Source organism: Podarcis pityusensis (assembly GCF_964106645.2).
Source record: "Podarcis pityusensis genome assembly, chromosome: 2".
In the NCBI taxonomy this organism is placed as follows: Eukaryota; Metazoa; Chordata; class Lepidosauria; order Squamata; family Lacertidae; genus Podarcis; species Podarcis pityusensis.
In genome coordinates this window covers 90,038,267-90,058,396 of record NC_138029.1, presented here as the reverse complement: position 1 = coordinate 90,058,396, position 20,130 = coordinate 90,038,267, and the positions used below count along the sequence as shown (strand labels likewise).

Sequence of the window (20,130 nt, the reverse complement as noted above, 5' to 3'; positions counted from 1 at the left end):
GAAAGTTCTGGATAAGTTGAAGATGCAGAGGAACAGGAAGGAAGACACATTTGCATGTCGTCCATTTCAGCATTGTATCCAAAACCACTCTCTTTAGGGGGATTAAAATGGTATTGCTCTTTCTTAGGGTAAGCTCATTATGACGCCGTTTAAGAAACAACATTCCCCCTTAACAATATTTCTCACCATCGATTGTGTATCACCATCAACTCAGTCTAGCAATATTCCCTCACCAGCTGAACAAAAAGGTAATATTAACCAATGGGAAATGCCACCACTGAAGCATGCTTCACGTGCACCACATTCTTACATGTATAACTAGCGTCAAAGGCTCTCCTGGATGGTGTTTGATCCATTTCTCCTTCTTGGCTGTGAAGAACTGGGGGTCCATATAGTATTCCAAATGGAACTTGCTAATGTGTATGGCCTCCTCAGGGTGTTCAAAAGGGAAAAGGCTGTCGTCGGTATACAGGCGTCCATTGATGTAGAAGTCCACGGGTGCTGGCTTGCTCCCGGTGAGGTTGGAAGCAGCTGGAGAAGGGCAGGTAATCACAGTGTCCGTGTGAACCTTACAGTTCTGAAAGCAGGAGAAAGCATGCACATCAAATACAGATCAACTCAAGTGGTGTCGATGTGCAAGCAAAGGTTTCAAAAAGTCTGCAGCCATTTGAGTACTTGTTTGCACGGGGCTAGATATTTTCATCAAAGTGGACAGAGAAAGATGGCACTGAAAGGGAGCCCTGCTTGCTAAAGGGATGCAAGAGAGGCTGGGGAGAAAGCAGCAATTACGAAATTATTGAATCATCTCTGACCGTCATGTATCATAACAAAATAAAAAAAGAAATGGAAAAATCCTTATGTTTTGGCAAAATAAAATAATCAAAGCCCACAATCACAAAAATGATCCAAACAGACATTTTCAAATACAAGAAATCAAAATTCAGTTGAAAAATATTTCATTTTTAAACAAATACAATGGTACCTCGGGCTACATATGCTTCAGGTTACAGACTCCGCTAACCCAGAAATAGTACCTCAGGTTAAGAACTTTGCTTCAGGATGAGAACAGAAATTGTGCTCCGGCGGCACGGTGGCAGCAGTGGGAGGCCCCATTAGTTAAAGTGGTGCTTCAGGTTAAGAACAGTTTCAGGTTAAGAATGGACCTCTGGAACAAATTAAGTACTTAACCTGAGGTACCACTGTAGTGGGATTGGTCTAATAAGAGGAGCTTTATAGCTTGACCCACAAAATCTGGACTGAGGGACACCACAAGCAGAGTGTAGGTGCACCCCAAGGTTGTCCTCCCTAACCAAGAGTTAATTGAAAGCCAGTGTGATGTACTAGCTAGACTCATGGACTTAAGACCAGTACTCACTGCTCAGCCATGAAATTCACTGAATGGTCTTCTGTTAGGCATCCTCTCTCAGCATATCTTATCTCACTGGCCTGTTGTGAGGCTAAGGGTGGAGGGAAGAGAAGAACATGTGTGCCACCCTGAATAGGAAGGGCAATATAGCTATTTAAGTAATTTAACCTGTGGGAAAATATCTACACCAGGTTAAGGAATCTATAGCCCCCTGGGATTGATGGGCTCCAACTCCCAGCGGCTCCAGCCAATGTGGTCAATGGTCAGGGATGATGAGAGTTATAGTCTAATGATACCTGGAGGACAACAACCTACCCACAACCAATATGATCCTACATATGGCAGTAAATCAAACTCTAACCCACCCCAGGGGAAACAGGAATGGAATGGTAGCAATTCCCTGATGATCCAGGGGAAGAAAAATATTGTAGGAAGTTAGGTGGTGGAGGAGGACCGCCATTTTCAGTGGGTCACAAACTGAGGTGAACTAATATCATTTCCGGCTTCTATGCAAAACTTATGCCTTCTATTTTGCCCACTATCATATTTGACTGAATGCTTCCACCATTTTCGCTCTTTTCTTTATCATACTACTCTCACAAAGACTTACCGTTTGTTCTTTTCCAACATTGAGAACAACCATAGACACATTCTGAACCATCAAGAATCCATTTCCTTCTACGGTGATGATTCTGCCTCCACTTTTAAACAAAATGAAAACAAAAACAGTGAAGTAAGGGATCAGATGAAGAATGGGGCATCTTTCATTCATACAAGATAAGAAAATGAACGAAAAGGAAATAGACACGGTTCTGTATTGAATGAAGTCTGCAGTCCTGTTCAGCCCAGCATCAATCAACACTGTGACTGGCAGTGACTTTCAAAAGTCTCAAGCAGAGACATTTTTATGTTATTCACTTTACCAAACTGTAGCAGAATAAAGGCTACTTCACACATTACCCATAAGTAAATGCACACAAATTTAAGCACATGTGGTGGAAAGCATTGGTCAAGCATGGTGTGCAAGGACAATGATCAGACGTGTGGTAGAAAGTATACTTTGCTGTATGTGCATCTTACAGTTTTACAAGTACGCACAAAATGCATTTTAACATGCATGGATAAAAGAAAATGTAATAGCATCTGCTTGGACTAAAAAGTGGACAACCTGCAGCCTAGGGGCTGCATGCAGTCACTGAAATAATTTTAGGTTGCTCCCAGCATTACCTAATAACTTCAAAAGCACAATTCACTAATAAAATAACAAATAACTATTTCACCACTGAGGCTAAATAGAGACATGCTCTGAATATATTTTATTACCTCGGCTGCAAAGTACGAATAAATAGTTGCGCTGACATGAATCCTGGATGTTTCAAACACTTGTTATTAAAAAGCGGAAGGTTTGGATAGTCTTACCCCGTCAGACAAGATGCCTGAGGAATGCTAAATGTGGCACCACCAATGTGAAATCAATTAAAGAAAATAATGAGATAGCTTTAGCACATGCCACCAATACAGAGAGGAGGAGAGAGGAGAGGCTTGTCTCCATTGGTTACCAAAAACTACATCCAGACTTTACCCCCGCATGTGGCCTTTCATTACTTCAACTATTTCGTGTTCTACTTGCTTTAATTATACCGCAACATCAGGTGGCTCATCGGGGAATTCAGGAAGATAGTGATTTATCCCCTTTGCCTCCAAAAGACACTCAAATCCAAAGTGATAACACACAGGGCTCTTACAAGCACAGCCTTCGCAAGTCATTTAAGGCCTCTAAAGCCTCAGCATGCTGTGGTTATGCATATTCATAGGCTCTCTGTAGTTCATGCTACATCTGCGATGTTGCTTGGTGTTTCCTTGAAGAAATTTAATTCCGAATGGTATTTGATCATTGCGGGGAAAAACTATGTTAGGTCCAATTACCCTTTTGATGAGGAAACCTACAGCACCACGTTCAGCAGGAGCGGCAGCGTGGTGGCAAAACGGAACTAGCGGCGAAGTGCTCAAGAGGAATCCTGCAGTATAAATTTCCAAGCACTTTGTTGCCCTCTTTGGTTGGCCTACAGTAACAGTGCCGTTTGCACACCACGGTTTAGAACAGCATTTATTTGCAGATTAGTGATCTTGAATGTTTCTGCCTGACTCTTACATTTTGCAGCTGCCACCCTGCATTCTGACCCAGTTCTGTCCTGCCTCGCACTCACAAGACTAACAGAACTTCCCGCCCAGCACTGAAAACTGGGTGTGCTGCTGCTGCTCATTTGCAATTCCCCAAGTTGCAATTCGTGTTTTGGTTTTTGTGATGACATGCGATCCCACTTTAAGAACGTTGCATAAGATCAGGGCAGTTGGCCCTGGTTGGCCTTAAAAGACTTCCTGAGTAACTTGGGCTTCAGGTGCACTTGCAGGCTTCCTCAAATTTCTTTGTTCACATTATGCTGTCACACTTCAAGACTGTACTAAGCAGGGAGTGATTTCACGGAGAAATGCAAAAAGGAACTGGAGCCCCAAGGGCTCGAGGGGGGGGGGGGAGAATGGAATCAAAAGCATTTTTTTTTCCAAAAAGAAAAAAGAAGCCCTGAAATGTGTCTGCCTTGCAGGTTCTTTTGAATAACAAAAAAATTTGCAAACTGTATCAATCAGTCGGAGCCAGTAGGAATAGTACAATACTCATGCGGACTTTGGCCTGAATTTCTACATCCTTTGAAGCACATAAACTTAGGATTCTTTCCCCATTATTAGTTTGGAGTTTAGTGATGCTAGCTGAAACTGGGTTCATGGTGAACAACTGTTCTGCCCCACTCATCTGCTCTGCCTGTTTTTCAAAGCAATTTGTCTATTTTACTACCCCAGCCTTAGCACAATATGCAGCCTCCATGGATGCCCAAACCCCAACCTAGATGACCGCCTGCCACCTTTCTAATCCTATTAGTCCCTGTTAACAGTTCTAGAAAATTGCACAGAGTAATGTCTTACCTGATCTGACTCCTTTTGGGGTTGATATCTCTTATACTTGGGTTTTTCTCATACTTGAAGGTGCTGTTATCACCAATGCAGGACTTCCTTTCAAACTGGACACAGACTTTCACAGTGGTAGTAAATTCCACACCTGGCATGGTGCAAGTGATGCTAGTGTCAGTGCGACTATAAAAAAAGAAGACACAATGAGCTGCTGAGGGCAATGCATGGGTATGCCTGGTTGTTGTTCTCTACAGTGAGAATCCACACTACATGCCATTCATCCGAAGCTTTATAACACAATGGATGTTTATGAAATGACGAACGGTGTGTAGTGAGCGTGTGTGTTTGTCTCTGTCCATCTGCCTCTTCCCTCAAGCACAACTTGGGGCCACCTAATGACTGATTGGCAACCAGCTGAGGACAGAAAAAAGGAAGCATTTCTTCATAAAATGCACAATCAACATGGAATTTCTCAGTATGTGGTGACGAACACTAGTGTTTATGGCTTTAAAGGATAGCTGGACAAATTCACAAAGGGTCTATCAATAGGTATTAGCAATGATAACTAAATGGAGCTCTGTTTCCCTCGAAACCACTGTTTCCGGTTGTTGCCTTCATGCTATCTTCTTAGTTAAATTCTGAAAGGCATCCTGCTGGCTGGCAGTGGAAAAATAAGGCTGCAACAGATGGACTTTGGTGTGATTTCAAGCAGTGCTCTTCCAATGTAAGGTCCTGCCAGTTGTTTTGCTAGGGGAGGCAGGCTTTTTGTTGGGGGGGGGGAGTAACTTCAGTTTGCTAGGTATGTTTATTGATTTGGAGGGGCAGCTGCCCCTCCTTGCCCCCCCCCCCAGCTACACCCATAGTCCTGCCTCATTCTTCCCATCCTTTACTGCTCACACTATCCTCATCAAACTGCTGTGCTGGTGTGCTTACCTGTGGCGGTGTAGTGGGGAAAGCCCCATTGCATGAGAAAAAGCTATTTTGCAATCCATGCATCAAAGACTATATTAACAGAGCAAGATGTGCTTTTCCTACACTCCAGACTGGAGAACTGGGCTTTTTAATAGACCTGTTTTCTCACTTCTGATCAGGGCAGCTTCTGACCCTATTTTAATATTTGCAGCTCATGAGAAAATTCTGCAAATATAAAATTATCTGCTAGTTACATATAATTTGAAAGAATTGCTAAGTACCCTTCACAGATGCAAAACAGCGGGGGAAACCATACAAGACTAGTAGTGAGATTTTATGGCTACTCAGCAAGTTTATATGCGTTGCATTACAGAGAGCTGTGCTGAATTTGTTCATACTGAAGAATTTGTGTTTCCTTGGAAAAGCCATTGGACAAACACTTGGCACATGGCATATGGTTCTTGTTTCTTGTCAGGTAAATTATAATTTCCTGCCTCCACTGCTGAATTATGGTTCATTCTGAGGCAGCACTTACCTGAGGTCTTCACATTCTTTTGTGTTATTAACCAAAACTCGGAGCTCAGATCCCACACTCAGGTTACTCCCTGTGATGGTTACTCTGGTTCCTCCTGCTTTAGGGCCAGTAGATGGAGACATAAACTTCACTACTGGAAGCTAAGTAAGAGAGGAATGTCAAGGTGAGGTATTCATTAGTTTCTTAGTCTGTAATTAATGCTAATGATACAGACATACCGCAGGCAGGGAAGATTCTGCATGTCAAAGGTTCTGCAACAATTCTCCAGGGAGAAACCAAGGGGGGTTGGTTTTGCGAACTAAGAAAGCAATTCTAACCACATTTGTTTGGAAGTGGGCTCCACAGACTTTGTAGGGCTTCCAAGCTTCCAATGGGACAATTTGTAAAACTCATCTCACAAGATGAAGATATGTAAAAGGATCTGGAGTAGGTTGTCCTCAGTATGTTGCTGCTGATCAACTCTATTTCTCTTTTACATCTGAAACAAGTGAAGCTGAGAAGGTGTTAAACTGCTATCTGGAGGCAGTAATTAACTAGATTAGTGCCCCAAAATTCAAACTCAGAAATGAAAAGGTAGAGCTGCTGTTGGTCAGATTAAGGTGGCATCCCACTTGAGGATACCCTACTTGAACTTTTAACTGGTATCTATTTTGATGTCAGGGATGCGGGTGGCGCTGTGGGTTAAAGCCTCAGCGCCTAGGACTTGCCGATCGAAAGGTCGGCGGTTCGAATCCCCGCGGCGGCGTGCGCTCCCGTCGTTCGGTCCCAGCGCCTGCCAACCTAGCAGTTTCGAAAGCACCCCCGGGTGCAAGTAGATAAATAGGGACCGCTTACAAGCGGGAAGGTAAACGGCGTTCCGTGTGCTGCGCTGGCTCGCCAGATGCAGCTTGTCACGCTGGCCATGTGACCTGGAAGTGTCTGCGGACAGCGCTGGCTCCCGGCCTATAGAGTGAGATGAGCGCACAACCCTAGAGTCTGTCAAGACTGGCCCGTACGGGCAGGGGTACCTTTACCTTTTTATTTTGATGTCATTTTGATACCACATACAAATTTCTAATTCTTTTCCTGACTGTAAAAATAAATAAATCGAAGCCATTGCTGCCTTATCTGCCTTGTTTTATCTATTCTGCTGCTTTCATTGTTTTGTAATATTCCATATCTGAGTCTTTGAAATTGTTTTTAAACTTTGAAAACAGAAGCTGAAGAGCAACACAGAAAACAAACAACAATCATTTCTCACTTCCCACCAGTGACTGGTTTTCAAACAGTGCCCCTTGAACTCTGAACCCGGCCTAAAACCGTGCTCAAATTTTAAAGTCCTCTCGAGTTTCTGATGCAGTAATACACTTGCATTTTCAGTCATATTTGTATCAGACTGGCAGGCTCTGACTGCCTTGATTTGTAAGTAAGGATAATAATATCTGTGACAGTAAAACGGAGATGAAATTTATTGTACCTTTGAAGGAGCATTTTTAAAGAAATGCCATAGGTGTTCTTTTTCTGGCCTTCTGAAATATATTCAAATGCCTTTTAGTTGAGTTTAATCTTGCACAGCAAAATTTAATACCGAAGTGTATACTATACAGTAACATTGCAACTTTGAAGGGGCCTTTTTACCAAAAAATACTGGGATAAGCAGAATGTTTTTAGATACTTTTTAAAAGCACTTTGACTTTTAAAAACCCCATAATCCTGTGGAAAAGTTTTACATTTTTGTAAAAAATACTTTGTATGAGATTTAAGAGCCAAACCATGGTGAACAGGATCTCCTCCCTAGGCCTCATTTTTAACACTGAAAACCAGTTACTGGTGGAAAGCTGAAGATTTGGATAAAGATTTCGATGCTAGGGAAGGAGTTAAACTCTCTCTCTCTGCTTTAAATTGCCTTTCCAAAGCTACTATTTACCTAAGAGCCAAAACATATTAATGTAATAGTTTGGATTGCCCTTTATTGGGGTTATTAATTGTTATTAATTGTAAACGGCGTTTCCGTGTGCTGCTCTGGTGCCGGTTCGCCGGAGCAGCTTCGTCACACTGGCCATGTGACCCGAAAGTGTCTGCGGACAGTGCTGGCTCCTGGCCTCTAGAGTTAGATGAGTGCACAACCCTAGAGTCTGGCAAGACTGGCCCGTACGGGCAGGGGTACCTTTACCTTTACCTTAATTGTTATTTTTGTTAATGCCAATTTGTTAATGTCTATCTCTTCAGAAAGTTATCTGAGCCTTCTTCTCTTGGGAGTTCCCAAACTGGTACCCGCCCCCTTCTCTGCATTGAGCCAGACCACGACAAGCAGTAACCTCCAATATATAAACTGCCAAGTGGTCAAGTTATGAGTGGTACTGAAAGGTTGAACCTTGGATGAGAGAGGTACTTTGAGGTCCAACGAGACAAGTTAAGATGGAAGATAATCTGGGTGAAGCACCCTCCACCAGAATTCAAGAGATGACCCACAAATTGCTTCTCTGGTAGCACTGGACCCCAGTGAGACTCTCTCATAGGAGAAGGACCTTGTCCCTACTCTGTTGGTGCAGATGTGAGGAAAGGAGAATCCCTATTCACATGGGATGCGAATGTGCCAAAGTAACCAAATTCTAGGTTTGGGTGTTTGAATTAGCCTCCGTTATAACTGGTAAGATTTTATTCCCAGACGTTGTGTTGACGTTGCTCTTAGATTAAAGCAAATAGAACCCCCTTGGTGTTCTATAGCGAATTAGCATCACTAATGTTGCCAGCTGTTTGGATGGAGGTGGACAGATGATAGAAGGCAGCAGAAGGGCACATAATGGAAGGGTGCTGGGCCAAAGTCTGCGAAGGAGCTCTCTCAGAACATTTTAATAATCAAAGAAGAGCAACAAGAGGTGTAGCTAAACATGGCAAGTTTGACACTGTATAGTGCTGTTTGTCAGCTTTATTAACAGTAATACCTCCTAGCAGTCCCCAATGACACACACCAAGCTCTGGAGCAGATATCTCTTGGCAAGATAATTATAGTATTGACGTGAGAATTGTATACCCTGTAAATTTCCGTTTGTGTCAAAGCTGGAAGTGTTGATAAGATAGCTCTACCTGCGAGTTTCCATCAGTGATGGCATGTTTTTGTTGTTTGTTTTCTTAATCTTTTGAATTAATTAATAAAACATTAAAAAAAAACCTGTTCAGACTTGTGATTGTTGCTGGGCAAATTTTGATGTGTTTTTCCTCATGCAATTAATGGATGTTCCTTCAATTGCTTTCTCCTGTAGGAATGTTGCCTGACCTGAACAAAGGCCTGGGAATGTTAAATCAATCATTAAAGGAAGACTTCCAACCAAAGCCACTGGCTCCTATTTTTGCTTCTGTGCAGGTGTTTCCTGAAGATGCAATTTCCTCCGGCACCATCAATAGCTTTAAAACATCCTCATCCTTTTTAACTTCCCCATCACCGCCATAATAGTTCTAACACCAGATACAGTTTTTTTGTGAGCTCTAGTTTGCTACATTGCATCATATATGTGGATGACTTAGTGTTGCTATTTTTTAAAAAGGAGACTTGAGAGAAAGAGAACAAAGGAAGCTGCCTCATGCCATTGGTCCTAGTTCAGTATTGTCTACACTGACTGGAAGGGGCTCTTCAGAGTTTGAGACATGGGTATTTTCCCAGTGACAAATTCAAAGTTAAAACCCACAGTAAGAACAAGAAACAACTTACCACATAAGAGTATCGGTCCCTGGATTTTCCTTCTCTGCTCAAATTAACTGTCACCACATCAGAAAATTCACCTGGAGCTTCTCCAGTCCAGCACACAATTCTGTGTAAAATAAAAAATAAAAAAGCAATTCTAACTGAGAAGAAAAATATGGATGAACTTGAAATAGCACCTCATAAAATAAAAGGTGGGCTGGATTGAATTCTATTCCCCGCTCTTTAAAATTCTTTATTTTTATATTAAAAGCATTATTTTGGATTCCAACTAAGATAATCTATACAGGAGACAAAGTAGCTTCAAACTTAATGCCTCAAATGGGGTTGGCTACCATTTCCAGTGCAGATGATTTTTCCATGCAGAAAGTCTGACAAAAGGGTTCTCCAGGTCAAAAGCACTAGAATCAGATTACAGTGGACCCTCGGGTTACGTTACCTCCGGGTAACGTAACTTTCGGGTTGCGAACGCGGCAAACCTGGAAGTGGGTTTGCCGCTCGTGCATGCACATAAGCACTCTACGGCGCTGCACGCATGTGCAGAACAGGTGCCTCCAGTTACAAAGATTTTGGGATATGGCCAGTCCTCCAGAACGGATCGCGTTCATAACCAGAGATACCACTGTATTTTGCTTGTGTGGTCACATGCTAAGAGATACTCCATTCTGCATGAAAGGGGGGAAGTGTCTGTTGGTCTCCCCACCAGTTTGCATTAAGAATTCAGAGCACTTTAGATGTTTTGGTAGGGAAAGCTCACTCTTCTCTCGATGAAACAGGGATGCCCCCCAAAATGGAATCCAAATGCCCAGCTTGCACATCATGGATTACCATGATCAAGCAGAAAACAGTGTGCTCTCTTCTATGGCAAGGTGGCTTGTCATACTTTCCTGACACAGAAGCCATTTCAACATCCAAATATTCACAAGTTGATGAATTCATGATGGCAAATGCATGGTAATAGGTAAGCCTCCAGAAGGGGGCATATATAACAAAGTGTAAACTATCCTGGTACAAATTATTTTACTAACCCTTTTCTGTTCATGATGAACTGAGCCGGAAAAAAGTAATACCATTCCTATTGAGGCAAGAGTCAGTTCAGAATTTTGGGGTGCCCTTCTCAGAATGAAGAATTAAGCTAATTCTTATTTAAAGTGACTTGACTTTTGAAATTTTGTTGCCATTTTTTTCTGAACGAGCAACTACGTATTTCACATTACTTGAAAACGTGAAGCTCATGAAACTCCAATTATGCTTTATTTCTTACGAAAAGTCACTAAAAATAAAATAAAAGGTATTTTGCGTTATAGAGAAATATGAAGTTTGTTCATGACCCAACAGGATATAACTAGGTGTTTATATTAGTATTAAATAATCCTGTGATTTAGATTCGGTAGCACCCTCTACTTCAAACTTAAATAAAATATGTCTGTACCAGCAACCTTTGGGCTTTAATTAATTAATCTTTGGTGTTTTAATTTGCTCCTTGTTGTCCCAGTGCTGCTGTTTATGCATTTCCTGTCCAGGCATGCATGTTCCCATTGGGTCAACAGACTGCTCTTCAGATAATTGCATTCATAAACAACAACTAAGAGCTGAATATGTACACTGCAAAAGCTATGGCATATCATACTATAGGGTGCAAGAAAGGGGGGGGGAGTGGCAGGTGGGAGGAAGCAAGAGGTCATTTCCATAGGGTAATACAACAACCATCATCATTAAACACTGGAAATACCCCCTCTAGCACTACCCAACAAAGGAACAGCATCTCTTTTTGTGGGGATTACTGTTACTTTAAAAACTTTGGAATGCTTATTCAAGATGGTGCAAAGGACACTATGGGAAGGTTAATAAATGAGGCACTACTCAGATGTAGCTCACTGGGTGGGGTGGAGCCATTACTCTAGCTTACCAGTGGATTACTGTTGCTTACCTGGAGGGAGAAGGGGAGGCAGCAGGGAGGTCACCACAGTGTAAACGGAACAGCAGAGCCACTCCGTTACGCCTGCTGGTGCATTTGCACTATGCCAACTTCTCCGCTGACCTGCCCCTCTCCTTGTGGTAAGCAACCCACATGCCAGGAAGCTAGTGTAATGGCCCTGCCCCACTTGGCGAGTCACTTCTGGCACTACCTTTAATTCAAAGAAACCCAGGATTGGGAAGTTAATCAGAGTCAGGACTTGGGATAAAGTGTTCATTATATCCACTATTCCCACACGAAAAACAATTGGTGCAGGAACACCAATGCCTTGTTTGCGTATTTTCTCCTCTTCCTCCTCAGATGGAAATGGTAACTTCATAATTGCTACACCCAGCTATTTCCCTCAACTGTTCCTAACGGGTAATTTCAATTTCTTCCAAAATTAGATCTTGCTCTGTTGCTTGTTATCAACAGCATGCCTTCAAGCACAGCCCTTATAGATTGCTTGATCTGCTGATCTTTGGTGGCCTCGGCTCATTGGCCTCCTACAACCGTTTTCCATAAGAAATTATCACAAGAATTTCTCCCAGGTTTTTGTGGATGATTTCATTCCAAAGTAACTGCACACGATCACCTCAGCTGGTCTCTGAAGCCTGTCTAGCAGAGATAACGAAGACAACTTTGCAAAAATGTATGTGAATGTGAAGCTAGTGAAAGGTCTGACAGCACAGAAGAAGTTTCCCAGTTGTTTTAGATGGAGCTGCAGAATGGGTAGCAGCTGTGCGAGTTTTGATTACATTTGTCCTCCTGACCTGCTGAGGGCACAGGTAGGAGACAGGCGGGAGCTTAGAATATTGTGGAGATCAATTCCCTGGCACAGCCAGCTAACTAGAAGGCTAGTTAGTACCTGTCTTTTCCGCACGTCTTCACAGAAAGCGTTTGTCTCATGGTAACTTCCCCTCTGAGGATGCATGTGCATCACTCAAAACAAAACAGATAGGACCTATGGTAATCTTCCAGATGGAAGTCCTCAGCAGAGAATACAATTCACAGGAACGACCTGAGAATTCTAGAATGTGACTTCTCTCAGCTGAAGTTATTACTGTGGAATAAATTCCTTGTGGGGATAAAAATCATTAATCAGTTTCAATATGTATCGTACAGAAATCTGCCCTTTTCATAAATGAGCTGATTCAGAGTCAGCTTGGTTCACTGGGTCACAAAGCAAACAGTAGCAGCTACTATTAACAACTAGGAGGCCAGTGGATAATTGGCTGCCTTACTCTCCATTTACGCATGCATGTGAATCCCTGCAAACATTTGCACGCTCACACCAAGCCCTCACATTCCTGATCTCTGAAGAAAGACCACTGGAAGAGATCAATCAGCTGAAGAGGAGGAAATAAACGACAGCAATCCCTTTCCTTTCACTCGCTTTTAAATCATTCAGCATGAGTTACTCACTCCTCAGAGACGATATATCTGTCCGGGAGCGGCGAACACTTCACATTCCCTATTTTGACAGCGTTAATGACATCACTGAACCTACGGCCCAGATTTCTTCCTCGTATTGTGACTAGAGTTCCTCCTTCCAGGGGTCCATTCAGGGGCTCAATCTGCAAGTTCAAAGGGAACCTGATGAGAGTAGGTTAAAAGCAAAGGCATGGAAGGCAACAAGGTGGGGAGCATTCATTTTTATTCCCGTCTGGGTACAAACATCAATTTTATGCTCCCTATTCTTCTACGGGGGGGGGGGGGGGAAGGCTGTGGGTCCAATAAATGAGCCATATGCTTAAGATTCATGTCCTACTTCGGCTTTGTGACTAATACAGTTTTTACAGTGCCTTTTACCTCATACAGAAATAATTTCATACACCACTGAAAATACAACTATCAGTATTCTTAAAAGTTTTGAATAACAGTTAAGGGAAGGGGGAAAGTAGTAAGAACTGACAAGTGGAGAAAACATAATAATGATACCAACTCATTGCGCTGGGAACAGTCAGCACAATCTTTTGTATAATCCTTAAGAAAAGGGTTGGTCTCTCTAAATAAACACCTCCATGCATGTTATGAATGATAACAGCTATAAGTGGGCTATTTCTTCCCTGCCTTTTTATATACTGACCCAGCACTGATTCAGAGAGAAGACTGCCTAATTATCACCCTGGGGTTTTTCATTTAAACAACAATATCCAAGTCTTGCTGCAAAAAAGACTATAGTTTGTTTCAAAAAAAGTGTTTATCTACCTGTCTACCTACCTATGGCTTTTATATACTGCCCCGATCAACAATGTCCTCTGGGAGGTTGTGGTTAGTGTCTACACAACAACATTTTGTTGCACATTCAGGAGAGATTTTTATTTGTTACACTTTGTTCTGCAGTCAGCCACAAAGCCACTTTGATTTCGCTGGACATCTGGCCTAGCTTAATGCCCTACATTTAGAAAGGGCCTTTTAAATTGCAAGAAACCTATTGGAAAAAAATAAAGCCGCCAAAAGCTGCACAGGAACAGCAGCCTTCCTTCCTCAAAGTACAGTTAGAGAGGCTGCAGCTTGCCATTCACTGTAGCTGCTGCCAGCATAACATGACGTAAGCCAAGGGGCAGGAGGTCAAGAGTGGAGGCTCCTTCTTCCGCCAAGCTGCTTAGGGCTGATAATGTTCCCTTACTAAGCTCAGCGTCCCTTTCCAATAGACTTGTGGTTGTCCTCCTCCCCCACAAGACAACTCTGTAGACACTAAAGAAAAGCTTGTTTGTTTTTGCAAATGGAGGGATTTGGATTGAATGTACAGTATCTGCTAAGAAATAGCATCCCAACCCCATGACATGCTGTAACCTTAATTCTTGTGGTTTGCTTTCAATTCTTGATTTTGGCAGAGAGGCAGGAGGCTAAGTTTTCTATACAGTGGAGCAAGGCACGCTCCCTAGAATTTCCTCTGTACAGCCAGGCCTGAGAAACGGGAACGGTAGATGTTAACAATAAAATGGCTATTGGATTATGAATGCAGTAGGGACCTACCCATCCTCACCAACACAGTTTTAAGAGCATTTTTCTGGATTGTGATATATATATACAGTGTGTGTATATATATACATATATATATATATATATATATATATATATATATAATATTTTTATTACTACTACTGTCCAATCACAAATAGCCCTTCATGAGCAAAGAGTAAAAGAGGACGGTGTCCAAGCAACTTCATATGTGCTTAGAGGAAGCAGATTTCTAGACCCATTTCAAACTGGTGTCAGGTCTAGTTTTAGCACTGAAGCAGCACTGATTGCTCTGGTTGATGACCTGTGTCAGGAGAGGGATGAGGGTGGGCAAGCATGATCCTCTTGATTTTCCCTGACCTCTCAGCAGCTTTTGATACCACTGACCATAGCATCCTCCTGGAGTGGCTTTGCAGCATCAAGAGATTTATGTTTGGCCATGCATCATCTGTGTTAGCATTTTAAAACTGAGACTGGTGAATTTATTCCTACTTTTGTGTTGGTTTTAGGTACTGGTATTGCTTTGAAGTGGGTATTTCTAATGTTTTAATATTGTATTTTTGAAATACATTTAAATACTTTTAAACCGTTTTGGTACACTGACTAAATACATACAGTAGTTAATGGTTAGAATTCCTATCTTAAAATCTCTGCATTGGTGGGGTTGCACTAGACAAGTCTTTAAAGTTGGCTCCAATTCTAAATACCAAGCTAGCTCAATGTATCCACTGTAAAGTCCAGAATACTGGTCCCTGTTCTATCATCCATTAATAACAACCAATTCCTATTTACTGCGGCAAAATGACACTGAGCAGAATGCCTCTTTCTGTACTGTGCCCAAGACTTACCTTCTTAATCTCAGGAGGAGGACACATGCCTGGAATCTGGAGGGACTCAGTGTTTAGTCTACAATTAGAACTGCTCTCGCTCCAAATGCACTGATGACCCAGATCTTCTCTCCCAAGACACTGAGAACAGTCAGCACTTCCAATTGCACAATTATAAATCTCCACTAGAAAAAAGAGATAAATATCCTAAGCTGGAAGCATATATGACTTTGCTTAATTTTGTGTGTGCAACTGCCCCCCTGCCAGAGTAATGCAACATTTCCAAAAGCAGAGTCTGGACATACAACAATTTAAGAAGTTTTGGCCATGGTCCTAAAGATTTCCCAGAAGTTCTGGGCACTCGTTCCCACTGCAACATAATTTAGTACTTGAAAATCCCTTTGTCAATTTGTGCTACATTTTTCTAATTCTAGATATCCACATGAGAGGCAGCTTTGCACAGCTCAATACATCTAGTTAGCAAAAACTTTAGTTTACAATGGCAAACAATTATCATTACAATGCTCAGCATGATACGTACATTTCACCAACTTCCCCCAAATGGGAATCTTTTTACTTCTCTTATTTCTGCCTGTCCTTGTTTCAATGGCTTGTTACATTTTTATTAGACCAGGAATGGAAAATATGTGGGCCTCCAGATGTTGCTGAGTCCCATCTCTCATCAGCCCCAGCTAATATAGCAAACAGGATGATGGGAGTTGTAGTTCAACAGCATCTGGAGGACCACAGGTTCTTCATCCCTGTGTTAGAGCACAAAGGGATTACCTGCTCTCCTAAGGTTTAGGCCTTTTGCCCCTGAATAAATAGGAAATCCTATTTATTAATCAACAGAATGTGGTGTCGAGAAACATTTTCACCACATGCTATAGAACAAAACTAAATCACATAGAAAGCAATAACCAAATGGGAGAAGGGTAGGAAAGATCTGGATTCATAACTGCGGGTGGGGAATCATACAGACTAGTGTTTCAGCCAAACTGGAGCCCTGTTGCAATGAAAACGCAACAACTGAATTTTATAACGAAAACTTTACAGTATAATTCTGAACCAAAGCTTGATTTTGCCCAGTATTTTCTACCAAACAGTAGTATTTTTCAGACAGCTATCTGAATGATTGCCTTCAGCACCCTTTGATCAAAGATGTATTACCTATGAACATTGATATTACATACGCGTATTACAGCTAACAGCCACATATAGATGTCCATAGACACTTCCACTATGGGATATTGCAGGCAACTAGTCTTTTCCTGGTGCTGTTTAGCATCTATATGAGGCCATTGGCAGCAGTCATTCAGATTTTGGTGCCACGTGCCACCAGCGTGCTGATGACACCAAGTTCTATTTCTAGATAACATCTTAATCAGGTGTGGCTATGCAGTCCTGGACTGGTGCCTGAATGCAGTGATGGGCTGGATGAGAGCCAATAAATTGCATCTGAATCCTGTCAAGATGGAGGCTCTGTGGGTGAACTGATATATCAGTTGCTTGTTCTGGATTAGGCTACACTCCATCTGGAGGACTGGATCCGTGGTCTGGAGATACTACTCGTTCCATCATTGTCACTCGAAGCCCAGGTGACCTCAGTGGCTAAGAATGTTTTTCACCGGTTTGGCTGATACAACATCTCCAGTCGTTCTTGGATGACTCATAGCTTGGCCACAGTCATCCAAGTGTTGGTAAATTCAACCTTTGCTGAAGCAACTGCAGTGACTGCCAGAATGCTACTGGGTCAAGTTTAAGTAATTGTTTAAGTAATCAAACAACTTGGGACCAGGTTATCTCAAGGACTACTTATGTTCCTTCTTGGTCAATACAATCTTCAGCAAAGGCACTTTTAGTGGTTCTATATGCTTCTGAGCATTGTCTGACTATCGGGAGCAGGGCTTTTAGGGTTGCAGCGTCTCTTTCTCTGGAATTTCCTCCCTATTGATATTAGGCAGGCATCAACCGGGCAAAATTTTCAACCATTTTCATAACACATTTTTGTTTAGACAGACTAGTCCTGACCCAACCATGTACCACTGATATTGAACTTATTACAGTGGTAACTCAGGTTACATAAGCTTCAGGTTACAGACTCCGCTAACCCAGAAATAGTGCTTCAGGTTAAGAACTTTGCTTCAGGATGAGAACAGAAATCGTGCTCCGGTGGAGCGGCAGCAGCAGGAGGCCCCATTAGCTAAAGTGGTGCTTCAGGTTATGAACAGTTTCAGGATAACTACGGACCTCTGGAACGAATTAAGTACTTAACCCGAGGTACCACTGTATTTGGATGTATTATGGCATTTAATGATTTTATATTCTCTGCTGCTTTAGCTGCTTTAGTATTTTTACAAAGAGCATTACACATTTTTATATATAAATAATGCAAAAATAACCACCATTAAAAAAATCTGTATGAAAATCTGTATTTAAATTCATGCCTAAATGTGTACTTAAATATTATCTGGTGACAAAATATATTTTATTGCTTGTTCACCCCTCACTTGAAAATAATTTCTTCTGAGAAGTGAACAATAAAATCAGGTAAGTTGATATAAATATTCAGAACACTTGAATTCAGCTATCAACTAAACAAGTAATGCAAAGCTGGTCATACTCTAGGGAAATCTTAGTTAACCCAAACTGTTTTTAGTGATAAATTATTGAATTACATACTACATAACTACATATTTTGTGAGAAAACATTTAAATATGTGTTTTATACAAATGGACACATTTCTTAATACATTTCACTTGAAAATGCACACTTTTCACATATTTTGGTATGTTTCTGGAGCTGAAAACTTTATTGCAAAATTCAGAGAAGCACAAAACCCAAAGGCTAATAATGGCCCAATCCCTATATTAGCCTCAGGGGTGTGAATGAGGTCAGTTTGCTAAAAATGCAGGCCAAACAACATTCTCCTCCCTCCCTGGTTGGAAATAAATTAAAAACTTAAGTGGTTGCTCAAGAGTGTTTGCTTTGATTACAAATATATAGGCAGGGATGACAGAATTAGCAGAAATGTGTTTACATATTTTGTTTCTTCCCAGCATTGAAAATACACATATTTCAAATGTATCCCACAGTGACACTGTGTTCCCATAAAAACTGCTGCTGGTTTATCTGGAGATTTATCTCCTTTGAGCTAAATTCCATCCCTGACCCTAAACAGTCCACACATTTTTGTTTCAATATCAATCCAGTATGATATTTACAGTACAACCCTACACATGCCTATTTGAAGCAAAGCCCCACTGAGTTCAGCAGGGCTTGCTCCAGGTATGTATAGCATTACAGTTTTAACAGCTCAATCCTATGCATGTTTGCATAGGAGAAAGTCCTACTGAAATCAATGGGACTTACACCCAAGTATGTACGTATAAAACTACAGCCCAAACTATTGTGTATTTAATAATTGGATGAGTGCACATAGCAGAACATGTGTGAGAATACTGTATACTCACATATGAGTATTTAGCTGGAACTCACCAGAACTCAGTTCTGGCACCTCTCAGGTGGGCGTCATTGCCATTATAAGAGAACAAGGGAGGTGTTCATGGTGAGTTCCGAGTATGCCCTGTATGTTGTAATCTGCACCTTATGGTGAAGGGTGGGCAAGAAATATAATAATAAATAAATAAACGTTGTAAAACAAGATGTATGTTTTCCTGATTTCAAAACATCTGCTACTAAAGTATGCAAAGAGACTCTAGGAGGTCAAAAGTACCAACTAGCTAAGAATCTGTAAACTTTCTAAAGGATATTTTACCCTCCCTAAATGAAAAAAAAGGTGGAAAATGGGTTTAGAACAAACCTGTCATCAGCGCTGGACTATCAATGTATCTATTGGGTTTTTCCTTCAGCTGAAGGTTTAGTGGAAAGAGGTGCCTTTTGTCTGAAGTGTGAAGCTGTACAAAGAAAGTGAATTAAGAGTTATCCCATTTACAGAAACACCAGACCCCAGTGGCAAAATACATGTTAGCTTTATAGCTGTCAACACAAGGCATTTCTATATTGCAACAAGATGTTTCTTGGAATATGATATTCAAATTCAGCAGGAGAAATCAAGAGCCTGGGGCAAAAAAAGAAAAGAAAAAGAGGTACTGCTCTGTCTTTGTTAATTAAACCTCAGTAGCAGAGTACCAAACCAATGGGAAAGAAAAATTATGTTTCCATGTGGAAGCCAGGCAAGCAAGCTCAACCTTATTTTTTTAAAAAAAATTGTTTCTAGCTCTCAACAATTAGCCAGAAAAGCCTATAGATAAGAGAGCAATTGGCTCCAATTTTCAACTGGAGTTTCATTGCTGGACATGTTGCACATCACTGCTGTATATTCATGCTAAAAAGAGTGTAAGAAAACTTGGAATGAACTTACGTCATGGAAATGCTAGAGTTCATGGAAGCAGAACCTAATGAACTTTGCTAGGATGATATGACTTGATAAAACAGCATACACAGGGCCTGTGGCTCTGTCACTAGAACAGAGGAAACATCCCCACTAGCTGTGAACTCACCAGCACATTGCTGCACTGAACAGCAGATGCATTCACCCATTGGGCCTCAAATATCCTGTCAGTTTGAAAATGACATTCCAAAGGCAACTCCTAGACAATTGGGAAGACAGGGAAGAATTTGCATAGCAATATCAATTTTTTAAAGTAAAAACACCAATTTTTCAGTACTCCAATAAACCCAATAAACCCAATTCTGTTCTTAGTAGTGATGGATGTCTGATCAATTTCAGAAGATCATTTTCTGGTTAATTTCACATATGTTCATTGCAATTCATAAATCTATATCATATCATCCCATTTCTGCATTCATCATTTTTTTTAAAAAAAACCTGCATGAAAATCTGTATTTAAATACATATGCAAATAATATTTTATCACATATTAAAATATGCATTTTGT

At 41.3% G+C, this 20,130-nt stretch overlaps 1 protein-coding gene across 1 annotated transcript in view; it reads right to left on the bottom strand.

Annotated features, from left to right (window-relative positions):
• The window catches only part of PLXND1 (plexin D1), a 155,537-nt gene that overhangs the window by 56,798 nt on the left and 78,609 nt on the right, over positions 1–20,130 (bottom strand). The window contains exons 10-18 of the mRNA XM_080995514.1: positions 19,732–19,821; positions 19,032–19,125; positions 15,229–15,392; positions 12,839–12,990; positions 9,466–9,565; positions 5,778–5,917; positions 4,346–4,513; positions 1,977–2,067; positions 311–577 (exon numbers count right to left, since the gene is read on the bottom strand). Of these exons, the coding sequence (XP_080851640.1) occupies positions 311–577; positions 1,977–2,067; positions 4,346–4,513; positions 5,778–5,917; positions 9,466–9,565; positions 12,839–12,990; positions 15,229–15,392; positions 19,032–19,125; positions 19,732–19,821 (1,266 nt within the window). The remainder of the gene's footprint in view (positions 1–310; positions 578–1,976; positions 2,068–4,345; positions 4,514–5,777; positions 5,918–9,465; positions 9,566–12,838; positions 12,991–15,228; positions 15,393–19,031; positions 19,126–19,731; positions 19,822–20,130) is intronic.